The following is a 14,188-nucleotide window of genomic DNA, read 5'->3' on the forward strand; positions in this document are numbered from 1 at the left end:
AGGCGGGTCTTTGACCCCGCCCCTGCTGTGTGTTGGCTTGTATTCCTCTCTCCCTCCTAATTAGGAGATTGTCGGCAGGTGTTGGATGGACCGGTACCGCAGTATAAAGAGCCTGCCCAGACAACAGACCGGCGTTTTCCCTCTTCCCGGCATTTGATTTCCTTTGTTCCTTTGTTTGTAATACATGGACTGATATTCGCATGACTCTTTTGGTTGCTTACCTTTATACTGACTTACACCACACTAATCCTTTATTATATAATAAATTATTTATTATTATTATTATTAGAAACAGCGTGGTCTCCCCATTTTATGTTGCATGTTTAGAGCCAGCATGTCACAGTAGTAACAGGGATGGGATGGAGGGATGCAGATTAGACGAGCATCTGGAGAAGGATTTGTATACTGACCACACGTATCCTTCCATATTGCATGTAATACTTCCTTTAATACTGCCTTCATCATCCCGTCCTACTGCAGTGTGTTGGGGATATTGTGTTGCGGGTCTGGGAGGTTTGCGTATAGACGATATGCGTTTTGTACGTTTCAGACGTTCTAACTATGTTATGAAGCAGATGTCCGGTGCCTATGCGTGACAACAACTTAACTTTACTGTTGAATAACACACAGATATATACGTATGTGTCATCAATACTGTCCTAGTTATGTATTTATGTTGTCATTAAAGGGTTTATTTTCTATTTGCACCTTACCTTACAATTATTCTTCAGCCCGCTCAGATAAGAAAAGGTGCCCACTTCATATGGTATTATTTTACATATTATATATATATATATATATATATATATATTTGATATATACAGTATATTATTAATTTGCGTTGTGTTGTGTTCCTTCTGTGGTGCATTGTGAGTTCCTTATCGACACGTAACACGTGTGTGCAGATAATGTGATGTGGATATCAATCTTCAGACCTGCTCTGGGTATGTCGTTGCGGCCATGGATGAAGACCCTGTAGCCACACTTCTGCTCCAGGACGTGGGGCAGGGCCTGGGAGAGGAAGCGGTTCAGGATCTCCTTACTCTTCTCCTGAGAGTGGTACACCACGTAGACGTCGTGCCACGACCCATCTGGCACATGCAGCGAGACATCACATCAATCAAAACATTTAACAAGCTTTAAACACCTCTCAAGCGATGGTTCCCATCCTGGGACTTTGGGTGTACCACTCATTTGTCATCAAAACCGTTTGCACACAACAGTCTCATATGCAAAGGGTAAACAATAGATGAATGCACATGAAGAGCAAAGCGTGCCTGCGTTCCCTTCATTACTGCAAGAAGGCCATGCCACCCGGGAAACAGTGAAACAAGAAAAAGTCAGTAATGCTGCTTATGTCCCCAGTGTTTTATTAAGCAAACACAAATGAACACAAACAATCTATGAAAAACACTACAATAGAAAACATATGATAGAATCCAAAAAGTGACACTATTTTTGTATTAAAACATTTTTGCCTGCCTTCAATAACAAAATCCAGTAGTACCACATGCAGTACCCTTGTGTTACACAGGTGGAAAACACTTCTCTAGACCAGAGCATTCTTTAAACCCCTCTTTACCGTACACATACATTTTTAAACACCTCTAGACTCATTTATAGGTGTTTTGCTTGTCTTGAGTTAACTATGTGGTTGACAAACTGGTTAATTACTTTTTGGATCTAGCACCTCTGCAATTTGATGGATGGATGGATGATTGGATGGCTGTTTATAACAGATCTGGGACATACAACATCATTTAAACCACAAGAACACCTCTAGAGTCTAACTTAAGAATCTATATGACTTACTTTAAGCCTCTAGAACTTACTTTAACATGTCTAGAACATACTTAAGACACCTCTAGAACATACTTTACACTTCTACAACCTTCTTTAAACATGTCTAGAACATATTTAAAAGACAAGTCTAGAACATACTTTTCACTTCTTGAACCTACTTTAAGCACTTATAGATCATACTTTACAATTCTATAAACTTCTAAAAGCCCCTTTAGATTAGAACATACTTCCAAAACCTCTAGAAAATATTGTATTGTACTCACCGTTGCTGGCCTTGCTACTAAGCTTGCTTCTAAGGAACCTTCTGCAAAACAGAACCAGGTCCACAAAGAAGCATTTGATGGTGAGGGCGGCTAACAGGAACACAATGCTGACGCACACCGACACAACCACCAGGTCGCTCCCCGATTCTGAGTGCAGATTAGGAAGGAGGATCAACAGGGTTTTTCTCTCTCTCTATATATATATAATATGTTGTGTTATTTCTATAAAGTTAGATGATCTCCAATGACCTGCATGCTTGAGGCTGAGAGTGTGGAATCTGGTTTCTACGTGGTTGGAGGCCCTACACCTGAAGGAGGTGTGGAGGTCGGATCCCTGGATCTTCTTGATAGTCAGGGTGGCGGAGCAGAAGCTCTTCTTGGACGGCTCCTCCATCTCCCTGCAGTGCCACAAGATGACAGAGATCAATTAATATTACAATCATCATAATTGTTATCATCATAAGTACGTATTTTACTATTCGACTAGAGTATTAATATTAGTAGAAGTAGCATTAGCCCTGTTTTTCTTTGTGGAATAATTCCAGTTTGGTTCATACAAAAGGCCAAAACAGAGAACAAAATTGGAGGTAGTAATGGAGAGGTGTCAGAGCCGATAGTGGAGGGAGGCTGGAGGGGGTAGTGGAGGGAGGCTGGAGGGGGTACTGGAGGGAGGCTGGAGGGGGTAGTGGAGGGAGGCTGGAGGGGGTACTGAAGGGAGGCTGGAGGGGGTAGTGGAGGGAGACTGGAGGGGGTAGTGGAGGGAGACTGGAGGGGGTAGTGGAGGGAAGCTGGAGGGGGTACTGGAGGGAGGCTGGAGGGGGTAGTGGATGGCAGGTCGAAGACATAGTTGAAGGGAGGTTGAGGTAGTGGAGGGGAGGTGGAGGTCATAATGGATGGTAGGTGGAGGTGGTGGAAGGGAGCTGGAAGAAGAGGAGGGCGGGTGGGGGGGAGGTCATAGAGGAGGGGAGGCGGAAGTAGTGGAGGGGAGGTTGGAGTCATAGCTGGTGGTAGCTGGAGGTTGTGGAGGGGAGGTGGCAGTAGTGGAAAGGAGGTGAAGGTACTGGAGGTTAGGTGGAGGTCATAGTGGAGTGGAGGTTCAGGCTGTCTTAAGATCAATTTGGCAATCTTCTATCTCACCTGAGGAAGGTCTGGTGACAACCCTCCATCCCAGATATACTGAGGTTGTTCTTCTCCCAGCGAACCTCACAGCCTGTTTTGATGTTGGTCCCAAAGAAGGCCACACACTTGATCTCCAGCGGGGAACCTGTGGAGGAACCAGAGGGCTGTTGGTCTTCTACTACACGACCCTGTTTCTAAAGCGTGGAACACACTGGCCCAACCGTTGGCCATCTAAAATGTTTGGGGAGACTCGGACGAGTTTGGGAACAAATCTGTTCTGTGTGTTCAGCTGTATTGGAAGCTTTTGGAACCGCGCGAACGGTCTCTTTTCCAATTCAACATGCAAAGTCTCAGAGCGTTGGCCTCTGAGGATTGGAGCCTCTGATTGGTTGTGTGCTGCTAGCACACAAACTGGAATCAGCGCAGTGTGTGGAAGGGGCGGACTAGTGCCAAGAGACTAGCGTCCGATGTCAAGGAGACTTATTGCATCTCGCGCAAGTGCAGAACGTACAGGCTACTGTGTCGTTGGCAGTAGTCTTCGTGGTGTGTTTCACTGCATCTTTTCTTCCGAACGGGTCGGACGAGAGGCAACAGAATGGTTGGATAAAGGCTGGTAAAGGCATAAGGCATTGGTTTGAGTCTGGGCTGTGTGTGGGCCCCTTAAAAGAATACTGTCTTATGTCACCCTGTTTCTGAGAGGGGTTCTGGTTCTTGGGTCAGGTTCAACCGGGGATTTCCCCTTGATTGCATTGTTAAGATTCAGAAATTCCACAGAGTTTTTACTGATTACATGTTTGTACATCTGTTTCTATTTCTATAGAAACCCCACATATTAGTCAAACCTCAGGCAACATCTGCCAGTAATAAAAATGTCCCAGTGAATACATTTGCATCACAGCAACTCAGAGAGTAGAGGTTCACTTGTAGCTTTGAATCATAAGGTGGTTGGTAAATAGGGACCATTACGAAACCTTCAGACAACAATCTGGTAGCTCAGGTGGTAGAGCGGGTTGACTGGTAACCTAAAGGTTCCTAGCGCCTCAGTGTCAAGGTGTCCCTGAGCAAGACTGCTCTCCCTGACGGCTCCTGACAAGCTGGCTGTCGCCCTGTGTGTGAATGTGTGTTAACTGTTGTCGCTTTGGATAAAAGCGTCAGCACCCTAAATGTAACATGTTTCATCAGATATCTCATCATTCTGCAATCTCCCGTGTGCCCATCTGAATTTCAGACGACCCCAAGTTTAGGAGCTTACCTGGGTGAACGGTCAGCTCCGTGGTTTTAGGATGGATGATTTGGATTCCCTGATAGGCCGGTTGCTCTGCAGTCAAAAAGGGGATAACCACAAAGAGATAAGAGACCATTAATAGGCCAATATGATGCACGTTTCACTTCTCAATAAAGCCCTTGGAGTCGGAGCTGGAGTTATGACTCTTACATCATATTATCTGACAAGCAAGTTAACTGTGCCTGGAGCAAGAAAAATAAGGACATGACAAGAAGAACAACTACAAAGACAAGGAGAATAAACATGGATTTTGTTTAATTAATAAAACATGAGACGGGGTCTGATATCCCTCTTTAAGGAGAACCTCCCTCTCTTTCGCCTAGCACTGCTGAATCCATGTCACTGTCGGAGAATTACTTTTTAGTGCATAAAAACTGTAAAAATGTAAAAACGTTGTACACAATGTACACAATATTTCCTTGATTACACCCCCACAACCATTTCTACACCTGCTTTGAAACAACTGGGCTGGATAGTGGATAGCTGCATACCCTCTCTGATGACACAGACCACACACATAGGAGGTGAGACACATCCTTGGGTCTGTGAATACCAGGAAGAAGGACCTGAATCAATCCAGGGAAGAGTGCTCAGAGAATGTGCCCACCAGCTTGCAGACGTCTTTGCAGACATCTGCAGACATTACAAACATGTATTTGGCCAAAGCGACTGTTCCGACCTGCTTCAAAACAGCAACCATCATTCCAGTGCCCAAGCAAAGCAACATCAGCACCCTTAAAGGTCCCATGGCATGCTATTTTATGTATGCTTTAATATAGCTGTTAGTGGGCCCCTAATACAGTACTTGAAGACGTTCAAGAAATTCAGCCTTGGTGCAGAGTTACAGCCACTACGAGCCAGTCCCACAATGAGCTCTCCACAAATGTGCCATTTTTAGAGGCGGGTCAAGGTGGAGGGTGGGGGTGTGGCCCTGAGCAGCTTGCGGCCACGGTACCATGTGTTAGTGTTTACAGTGGAACACTGAACACTCTGGGTGCTCCGGCAGGAGTCCTGGAGCTCTATATCTAAATAATGTCATATTATATTTAGATATCTATATAATATAATATATATTATCATGGTCAAAAGCTGTTTGCGCCTCTGGATGATATTATGAATCTCAAACGACTGCGTCAGGTTCTCAGACGCCTCTGGTTCATCCACTTCCACGTCAATATTAAGTACAGACTGAACCGTGAAATGGAGAAAGGGATTGTTGCCCGCGATTGTTGCCCGGGGTTGTCTCCCGCCGGAGCCCCGCTGCCCGCCGGAGCCCCGCTACCACGGCAGTAGGGCTCCGGTGGGAGACAACCCCGGGCAACGGGCAGCGTTCATCGGACAATCCTGGGCAACAATCTTTTTCTCCTCCATGTCGCGGTTCCCTATTCCTTCTCAATCATGGCCGAAATAATCCCCACTACGAATCTCGTTGTGGAAATACCAGAGACCTCAGAGAACCCGACGCAGTCTAGTCTTTTCACCAAATGGGAGCTTTATGCAAGCTTGCGTTATTGTGTTGCGTGTCATGCGCCATAACACCAACAGCAGAACGGTTATCCAAAATACAAAGAACACTTGCGTTACAGTGTGTGTATTCACACACACATGTGGTGCTTGCACGGTCCTAGCTCATTGTCTCATTGGCGGGCCAAATTCTCTGGGCGGGTCAAGCAGAGAAAGGGGAGGTAACTTGGCCCCATATGACGACATATGGGGCCAGATCCCAAATCCGCACGTTTGAGCGTTAATTTTTTCAAAGGTGGAGCAAGATACCAACTGCTCGTTTTACACCTAACACAATTTTTAGGTACTGGGGGACCATAGGCAGGCTAGGGGAACTCATATTAATGTTAGAAAACCTCATAAAGTGAAAATTTCATGCCATGGGACCTTTAACGACTACAGACCCGTAGCTCTCACCCCCATCATTGCCAAGTGCTTTGAGTTGAGAGGCTGGTAATGAAGCGTCTCAAATCTGCCACCCCCCCAAACATCGACCAGCATCAGCATGCCTACAGGGAAAACCGGTCCACGGAGGATGCCATCGCCACTGCTCTTCCTACAGCACTAACGCACCTTGATAAAAAGGGGACATATGCAAGGCTGAGTTACAGCTCAACTGTGCGTTCACACCAAACGCAACGGGGCGACACGACACGACATACAAAGTCAACGTAGAGACGCGAATCTGGCGAAATTTGTCATTAGGAAACCCTGTGGCAAGATCTGACTTGTGGCGCGGCATGAAAGCCCTGTCACGGGTTCAGCGTTCACTCCCTGGGTGACATAACGTAACAGCCAATCAGCGTTCAACCGGCCGGGCCAACCGTTCACTGCGGAGTGCAGGGAACGAAAAAAAAAATGTGTCTTTTGGTGTGAACGCTGGGGGTCTTTATTACAGAGGACCTGAACTGGGAGACCAACACAACGGCCATGGTAAAAAAAAGCGCACAACAGCGGCTCTACTTTTTAAGGACACAAAAAAAAATCTGTCTGCCGAACTGCTTAAAAACTTTTACCACTGCTCAATTGAAAGTGTCATCACATACTGTATCACTGCATGGTATTCGAACTCCGCAGAAAAAGACAAGAAGTCCCTCAGTCGGGTAATAAGATTGGCCGAAAGAATCATCAGACTCCCCCTGTCCCCACTGGACAATATCTTTAAGACCCGCTGCCTCCGCCGGGTGAACAACATCTTGAAGGATGAAACACACCCCTCACACTCACACTTTTTCCAGCTCCCATCTGGTAGGCGGTACAGGGCCTTCAGAGCCCGCACCACCAGGCTGCAGAACAGCTTCATCCCCAGGGCCATTACAGAACTTAACAGCCATGCCCCACCACTCCCCCCCCGCCCCATCCCCCCAGCTTACACAGTTGCACTTTAAAAGGACTTGACAATGTCATCTTAAAAATGTGTCTTTTATACTGTATTTTATTATGTATTTTATACTATTTATTGCGTATTGAGTGTTTGTGTGAGCATTGTTTTAGAGGCTGCATAAGCACATTTCATTGTATGGTTCTACTGCACAATGACAATGTACAAAGTATATTCTATATTCTATATTCTAAAATGGGACATTTCCCCACAAGTTCCAGGAAAACCATGCCTTGGAACCAGCCTAATCGGCAAGCTCATATTTAATTTGCTCTGGCAAATGTGTCAGGTTTGATATGACATTGATATGTACAGAGGATTTCCGTTGAGGCACATGGAAACATAAAATGAACTGAGAGCCAGACTAATATGCATTTTTGAATGGGTACACATTTATACCTAAAACATAGTTATGGTAACAGTGGATAACAGTGTTTATTAATGCTGACCCATAATCTGCAGCTCTCTGGAGGCCGTGGAGTTGTACTCCTTCTCATTGTGTCTCCACGTGCACACACACATGTACACGGCCGTGTACGCCATGTTGTGTCCTTGCAGCTGCAGTGTAGGGAGATTCTCCCCCGCCATCAGACTGGAGTTCTTGGAGGAAACATAAGGATAAGATAGGGGAAGGGGGTGTGGGGGTTGCCAGTTCAACCTTCAGTTGCTTGTGGCTGAAGTCCCCTTCAAAAGTATCCTTTAAACGAAATTGACATGTCCGCGTTGGCTGTTGGAGTGCTGTCGAACTCTCCTATTCAGAGAGAGGTCTTTAAGAGGATTTAGACCATCAAGGGCTGTATCAATTTTTGTAACTTTTTTCGGGGGCCGCACTTTTTTTAGGCCTATAAAAATAACTCACTCACCACATAACTTGTATGCACAACGTTTTCTCTCTCTAAATTTGGTCTGGTGAAAGCTGCTTGTTGGGCACCCAAACTTTGCTTAAATACGTTTATTTGGTCCTTGCGTAACTGCCCCTGCAATTCACTTTGCCTAGCATGTTTAGTACTGTACCGGTAATGACGTTCCAGGTTAGTCTTTTTCATTACAGCGAGCGATTCTCCACACACAACGCAAACTGGCCTGCCCTTTACTTCAACAAAGCAGTAATCATCAGTCAAAATCATCAATTTTTCTTGGAAAACACGACATTCAACCTTTCGTTTCTTGGCAGATGCCATGCTAGCCGTCAATGGTTAGATTTAGAAATTACACTGCGACTTGTTTAAGCTACCCCAATATGACCCTCAACATTCCAAAAGGAAATTAACCTTTTTCTCCATAATTAATTTCTTAATTAATTAATTAATTTCTTATACTTGTATAACTATATTGTAGGCTAGGCTATATGCTTTGTTAAAATGTTCCCACCCCACCTGTGAGACAGTGAATACATAGACATGTCATTATGGAGCATGGAGAGGTTAGACAGTAAATGCAGAGATAGGTCATTGAAGGGGTGTGTGAACCCAATGAGGGGTGAATACAGAGACAGGTCATTACGTAAGAAGAGGTATGGGTTAGACAGGGAATACAGAGAGAGACAGGTCATTAAGAAGAGGTGAGGGTTAGACAGTGAATACAGAGAGAGACAGGTCATTAAGAAGAGGTGGGGGTTAGACAGTGAATACAGAGAGAGACAGGTCATTAAGAAGAGGTGAGGGTTAGACAGTGAATACAGAGACAGGTCGTTAAGAAGAGGTGTGGGTTAGACAGTGAATACAGAGAGAGACAGGTCATTAAGAAGAGGTGAGGGTTAGACAGTGAATACAGACAGGTCATTAAGAAGAGGTAGGGGTTAGACAGTGAATACAGACTGGTCATTAAGAAGAGGTAGGGGTTAGACAGTGAATACAGACTTGTCATTAAGAAGAGGTATGGGTTAGACAGTGAATATAGAGGCAGGTTCCATACCTGGTACCAGCTGAGAACTCCTTTGAAATCTTTGCACACATCCGTGACCTGCTCCGGACAGGGGATTTGGGGGTTGGAGTCTGAGACCTCGATGGGGGTGTAGAGTCTATCTTTACCAAGGGGATCGCTGGCCGACTTCACAAGCAGCGGTACGTAGAAGATGTGGCATTTCCCCGACAACTCAAGCCTGAATTGTGGGGGGGGGGAGCAAGGCATGAAGACACAGGAAACACTGCCCGGTCTACTACCAGATCAGACTGGTCTATCCATCATCAATAATACACCCAACCATCCAAGTGCCAGTGCAGGAAATCATCTTTCAGCTCTATTATTATCCTCCCCACGTTAGTCTTGAGAAGAAAAGTATTCTAAAGTCTCATCGCTTTCCTTAACCTGTGGTATGCGTACCGGGCAATGTAGCGACCGGTGTCTTTGACCAGGAGAGGGAGGAAGAAGAGGGCAGGGCCATGGTGATGGATCCGCTCCTCCTCTGAGGAGGAGAAATTGGTCTCTCCCCCCTGGCGGTGCCAGGTGAACAGGTCATGTTGGGAGTCGTTCCAAATGCTCCTCTGCAGAGCATCTGGTACGATGCGAAGAGCCTCCCCCTCAGTGACACCCAAAGTATTCATCTCTGTGTACATCTCACATGTAGACCCTGTTGGTGATAGTAACCATCAACAGCACCATTACTATCACAACAGCACCATTATCATGTAGTGGTGATTATGGTTGTGATGAATATAATGTTAGTGTCGGGATATTGATGGTGATGGTGATGGTGACCATGAGGATAATTTGATGGCACATGATTTTTTAACTTAACACAGAGAGTGAGTGACGTAAGATCTAACCTGAAGGTTCAGCTTCACCCTCATCGTCCTCTGCGCAGGCCACACAGAACACCAGCAGCAGAACACGAAGCCTCATCTCCCAGAAGGACATTCCCTGTAGACACAACAAAAAAAAAAATCTATATATATTTCTCCTCCATGTCACGGTTCCCTACTCCTTCTCAACCATGGCCGAGATAATCCCCACTACGAATCTCGTTGTGGAAATACCAGAGACCTCAGAGAACCCGACGCAGTCTAGTCTTTTCACCAAATGGGAGCTTTATGCAAGCTTGCGTTATTGTGTTGCGTGAGCAATATACCAACTGCTTGTTTTACACCTAACACCATTTTTAGGTACTGGGGGACCATAGGCAGGCTAGGGGAACTCATATTAATGTTAGAAAACCTCATAAAGTGAAAATTTCATGCCATGGGACCTTTAACGACTATAGACCCGTAGCTCTCACCCCCATCATTGCCAAGTGCTTTGAGAGGCTGGTAATGAAGCGTCTCAAATCTCTCTCTCTCCCTCTTCCACAACAGGTAAAGACATGCAAAACTTGCAGTGACAGATTATGATTTGTCGTGCTGCAAACGCAGAACGCATTGCCTTTATCATTACTCCTCCATTTCGCGGTTCTTGACGTGGAAGTGGAAGAACCAGAGCTGCGTCTGAGAACCTGACACAGTCGTTTGAGATTTATAATATCATCCATTTTGACCATGATAATATATTTCTTATATTATATAGATATCTAAATATAATATGATATTATTTAGATATAGAGCTCCAGGACTCCAGCCGGAGCCCCCTGAGTGTTCAGTGACCATGCGCTAGCATGGTACCATGGCCGCTCAGGGCCACACCCCCACCCTCCACAATGACCCGCCTCTAAAAACGGCACGTTTGGGGAGAGCTCATCGTGGGACTGGCTCGTAGTGGCTGTAACCCTAATACAGCTGTAACTGTATTAGGGGCCCATCAGTGGCGTCACTAGGCTGTTTTATCCTGGGCAAATGCCCCGGATGTTTCAGAAACCTAGAAACGTCCCTGGGGCCCACTAACACCTATAGAGCATCCACAAAATAGCATGCCATGGGACCTTTAAATTATGCATTTAAATCACGACTATTCGGAATTAAAACATACGTTTTGGTATTGAGCACAGAAATAGGCACATAAATTCATATAACCGACAACCGACCCATTCAGCTTCGCTGAAATGTTGACAGACGACAAGAAGAAATGCCCCTACGGGGGTCGTGTTTGGTTCGGTACACAAGCTGTCCACACGATGACGTTCATTTGTTAATTTGTTCATTAGTTTATTAGAATTGTAAAGCATCGCATCCAAAGCCAGTAATAAAATCTCTACTTCTGCACCAGAAAGTGCGCATGTGTTATAATTTGCATGTGTTAGTATAATGTATGTTTCTATATGCATTATTCTTATTTTAACCGTGTGTGCCACTTTTCTGCGTACGAGGCTATTTCGCTTCACTCTGATCTGCAAGTCCTAAGATAACCAAACTCTTAACGTCATGAGGCGTGATCGCCCGTTGTACAAACTAGCTTCATGTATCTGAATAAACTTTGAATCGCTCTGGAGTGATAAACTGCCTTTCGTCACATTGATTCCCGAGTCCTTGCTGACACAGACGATCCCGAGAAAGAGCGCATAATAACTCTATCCCTTTAACGAACCACAATCAACCCTTAACACTCAACTCACCCAGGCTTACTGCAATAGTCCGATAAAGGCACAGGGCGTTTGGAAGATGTTGACTCCAGTCTGTGTTAATGAACGTTTACGCTCTGTAGTCTGAAATATTATAGTCAGTCTCCCTGACATTGGGCTTTGCTGACCGCGGTGAAGTTTAGTTGGATGTGTTCGACGGATATTCGACATAGGCTACATTAATAATTTACTTTTTCAAGTTGGATGCATTTTCCTTTTCCTAATTATATATTTTCTTAGGGTAACTTTAAACAATATAAAACCTGTCAATATTTCTGTATTTTGCCACTTCTCTGTTGGATTTACACCCTTGACATCAGCGGCTACTCTCTCCATCTCCTTTCTCTGTTTCTTGGTAGGCTATGACAGCAGGATGTGGCTCGCTTTGCCCCACAGCCACAATTTTGGGGGAAAAAAACAAGTTTAACAATTCAGGTTAATCTTTAGCTAAATTATTCACATAGTTTTATACCTTGGCAAATAACCAACATGTATATTTTTACGGGTGAATAAATGTGCTTTGACATAGCAGTCATAATACCTGTTAAAAACAAACATACTTTGACAAGCAAAAAGCAGTTTATTGTGGAAAAAAAACCATACTTGCAACTACTTAACCATGTGCTTCTCTCCATCACAGCCGGATATCAATTAGGCCTATGTGTGCTCCTTGAATCGATGGTCAAATGAACAAAAATGTGTACATTTGCCTAAATACAGAGGGTGGGTCAACTTACCCCATCTCCTCTAATTGGCCTACAGAAAAAGGCAATGGACTACGTTTCTGTGTACAATGGTGTAGAAGTGGAATGCTGTAATGGTACTAAAATACAGTTATACAGATTAAAAACATTTATCACATCGCGATACAACAAATGCCACCCGAATAAAAGGATATAAATAACAAAAATACCTACTTTGAATGGGGTGCGCTTTTGCTTTGAAAGAGGAGACGTGATGTTCTCACAGCAGGTGGATCGTAAAAGTCCGCACACGTTGTGCCTCTCACAGCTATCTAAAGAGAGTGGGCGTGTCCGATGCATGGGTTAAAAAACGATCTGCGTATAACGTGCGTATAAACTTTTCTCAACTTTTGGACGCAAGAGACGGAGCCGATTTGACGGACGGACCCACAATGCATTTCGGGAGCGTCCCATGTAAAGTCAATGAGATCCGTCGACGGACGTGTACAGTGGATAGAGGGAACACCTTCCCGCAGCTGAGTCAGCGGGAAGGGTAGACCTACACCTTCCGGGAAGGGTAGACCTACACCTTCCCGCTGACTCAACTGTCTGGCGCTGCTCAACGTTTCGTTTACCCAATTATTCCACTCCTCAGTTTATTTAATCTTAAGCTTTATCATGATGTCCCGGATCAAGCAATGGGTGATTCTTTAGAACGGTAAATAATCAGAATCTGAGTCAGTGAGGTTGATCCCACCACTGTCCCACCAAATCAATAGGCCTACTTAACAAGAACTCCTTTACTGTAGTGAACCATTAGCGAATATAAATCTAATTGGTAAGTGATTAGCCTACTAGACAGGGTTGCCAACTCTTACACATCTGGCGTGACACTCACGCTCATTCAAGATATCTGTAATGTAATTTTGACTAGTCGAAACGACAGATAAAGATATCTGTAATTCAGTTTTGACTAGGCGAATCTGAATTACAGATTCGTCATCTGCAATGACGTCACAGAAAACGACATTCAACTCGTCACACATCTTAAATGACAATTGCAGATATCTGTAATTCAGTTTTGACTAGGCGGAATGAAAGTTACAGATATCTACAATTTTAGATATCTCTAATCAAAATTAATTTCAAGATATCTATAACTTGATAATAGATATCTACAATTAAATTATGACTATCCCTAACTCCAGTTTGAGATATCTACAACGTCCTTTTGACTAGTCATAACTCCAGTTATGCCGCTTTTCCACCGCCAGTACCTACTCGACTCGACTCGACTCGACTCGACTCGACTCGCCACGCCTTATTTGCGTTTCCATTGGCAAAAAAAGTACCTGGTACCTAGTACCGGGTACTTTTTTTTAGTACTACCTCCGCCGAGGTTCCATGCCAGCGGAGTAGGTACTTTTGTGTGACGTAAACAGGCTGCTGGTAACTGATTGGCCAGCGGCTGTAAATGGGAATATTCACTCAAGTTAAGTTGTGTCCGGCGTGGTTGGAGTCCACGAACCCGCTCCCGAGGGGGACACTGATCAGCATTTCGCCGTGTGTGTCGCTCCTTTCCCGGGGCTAGAGTTAGGCTGCGCGTCGTTGTGTGTGTCGGGCGTGGTTGTGTGTGTCCGGCGTGGCTGGAGTCCACGGACCGGC

General features: G+C 44.9%; 1 protein-coding gene across 1 annotated transcript; it reads right to left on the reverse strand.

Annotated features, from left to right (window-relative positions):
- Positions 1-471: 471 nt before the first annotated feature.
- On the reverse strand, positions 472-12,762 carry LOC311358779 (interleukin-1 receptor-like 1; the record flags this gene model as incomplete). Its single annotated transcript, XM_084478897.1, has 11 exons — positions 12,758-12,762; positions 10,120-10,213; positions 9,677-9,923; positions 9,269-9,455; positions 7,804-7,954; positions 4,438-4,503; positions 3,204-3,330; positions 2,316-2,464; positions 2,067-2,213; positions 936-1,091; positions 472-506 (listed from the first exon to the last, which is right to left on the reverse strand). The coding sequence occupies exons 2-11, from the start codon at positions 10,208-10,210 to the stop codon at positions 472-474; spliced, it is 1,356 nt and encodes a 451-aa protein (XP_084335023.1). The 5' UTR covers positions 10,211-10,213; positions 12,758-12,762.
- Positions 12,763-14,188: the final 1,426 nt, after the last annotated feature.

Source organism: Micromesistius poutassou (assembly GCF_964030765.1).
Source record: "Micromesistius poutassou genome assembly, chromosome: 14".
NCBI lineage: Eukaryota > Metazoa > Chordata > Actinopteri > Gadiformes > Gadidae > Micromesistius > Micromesistius poutassou.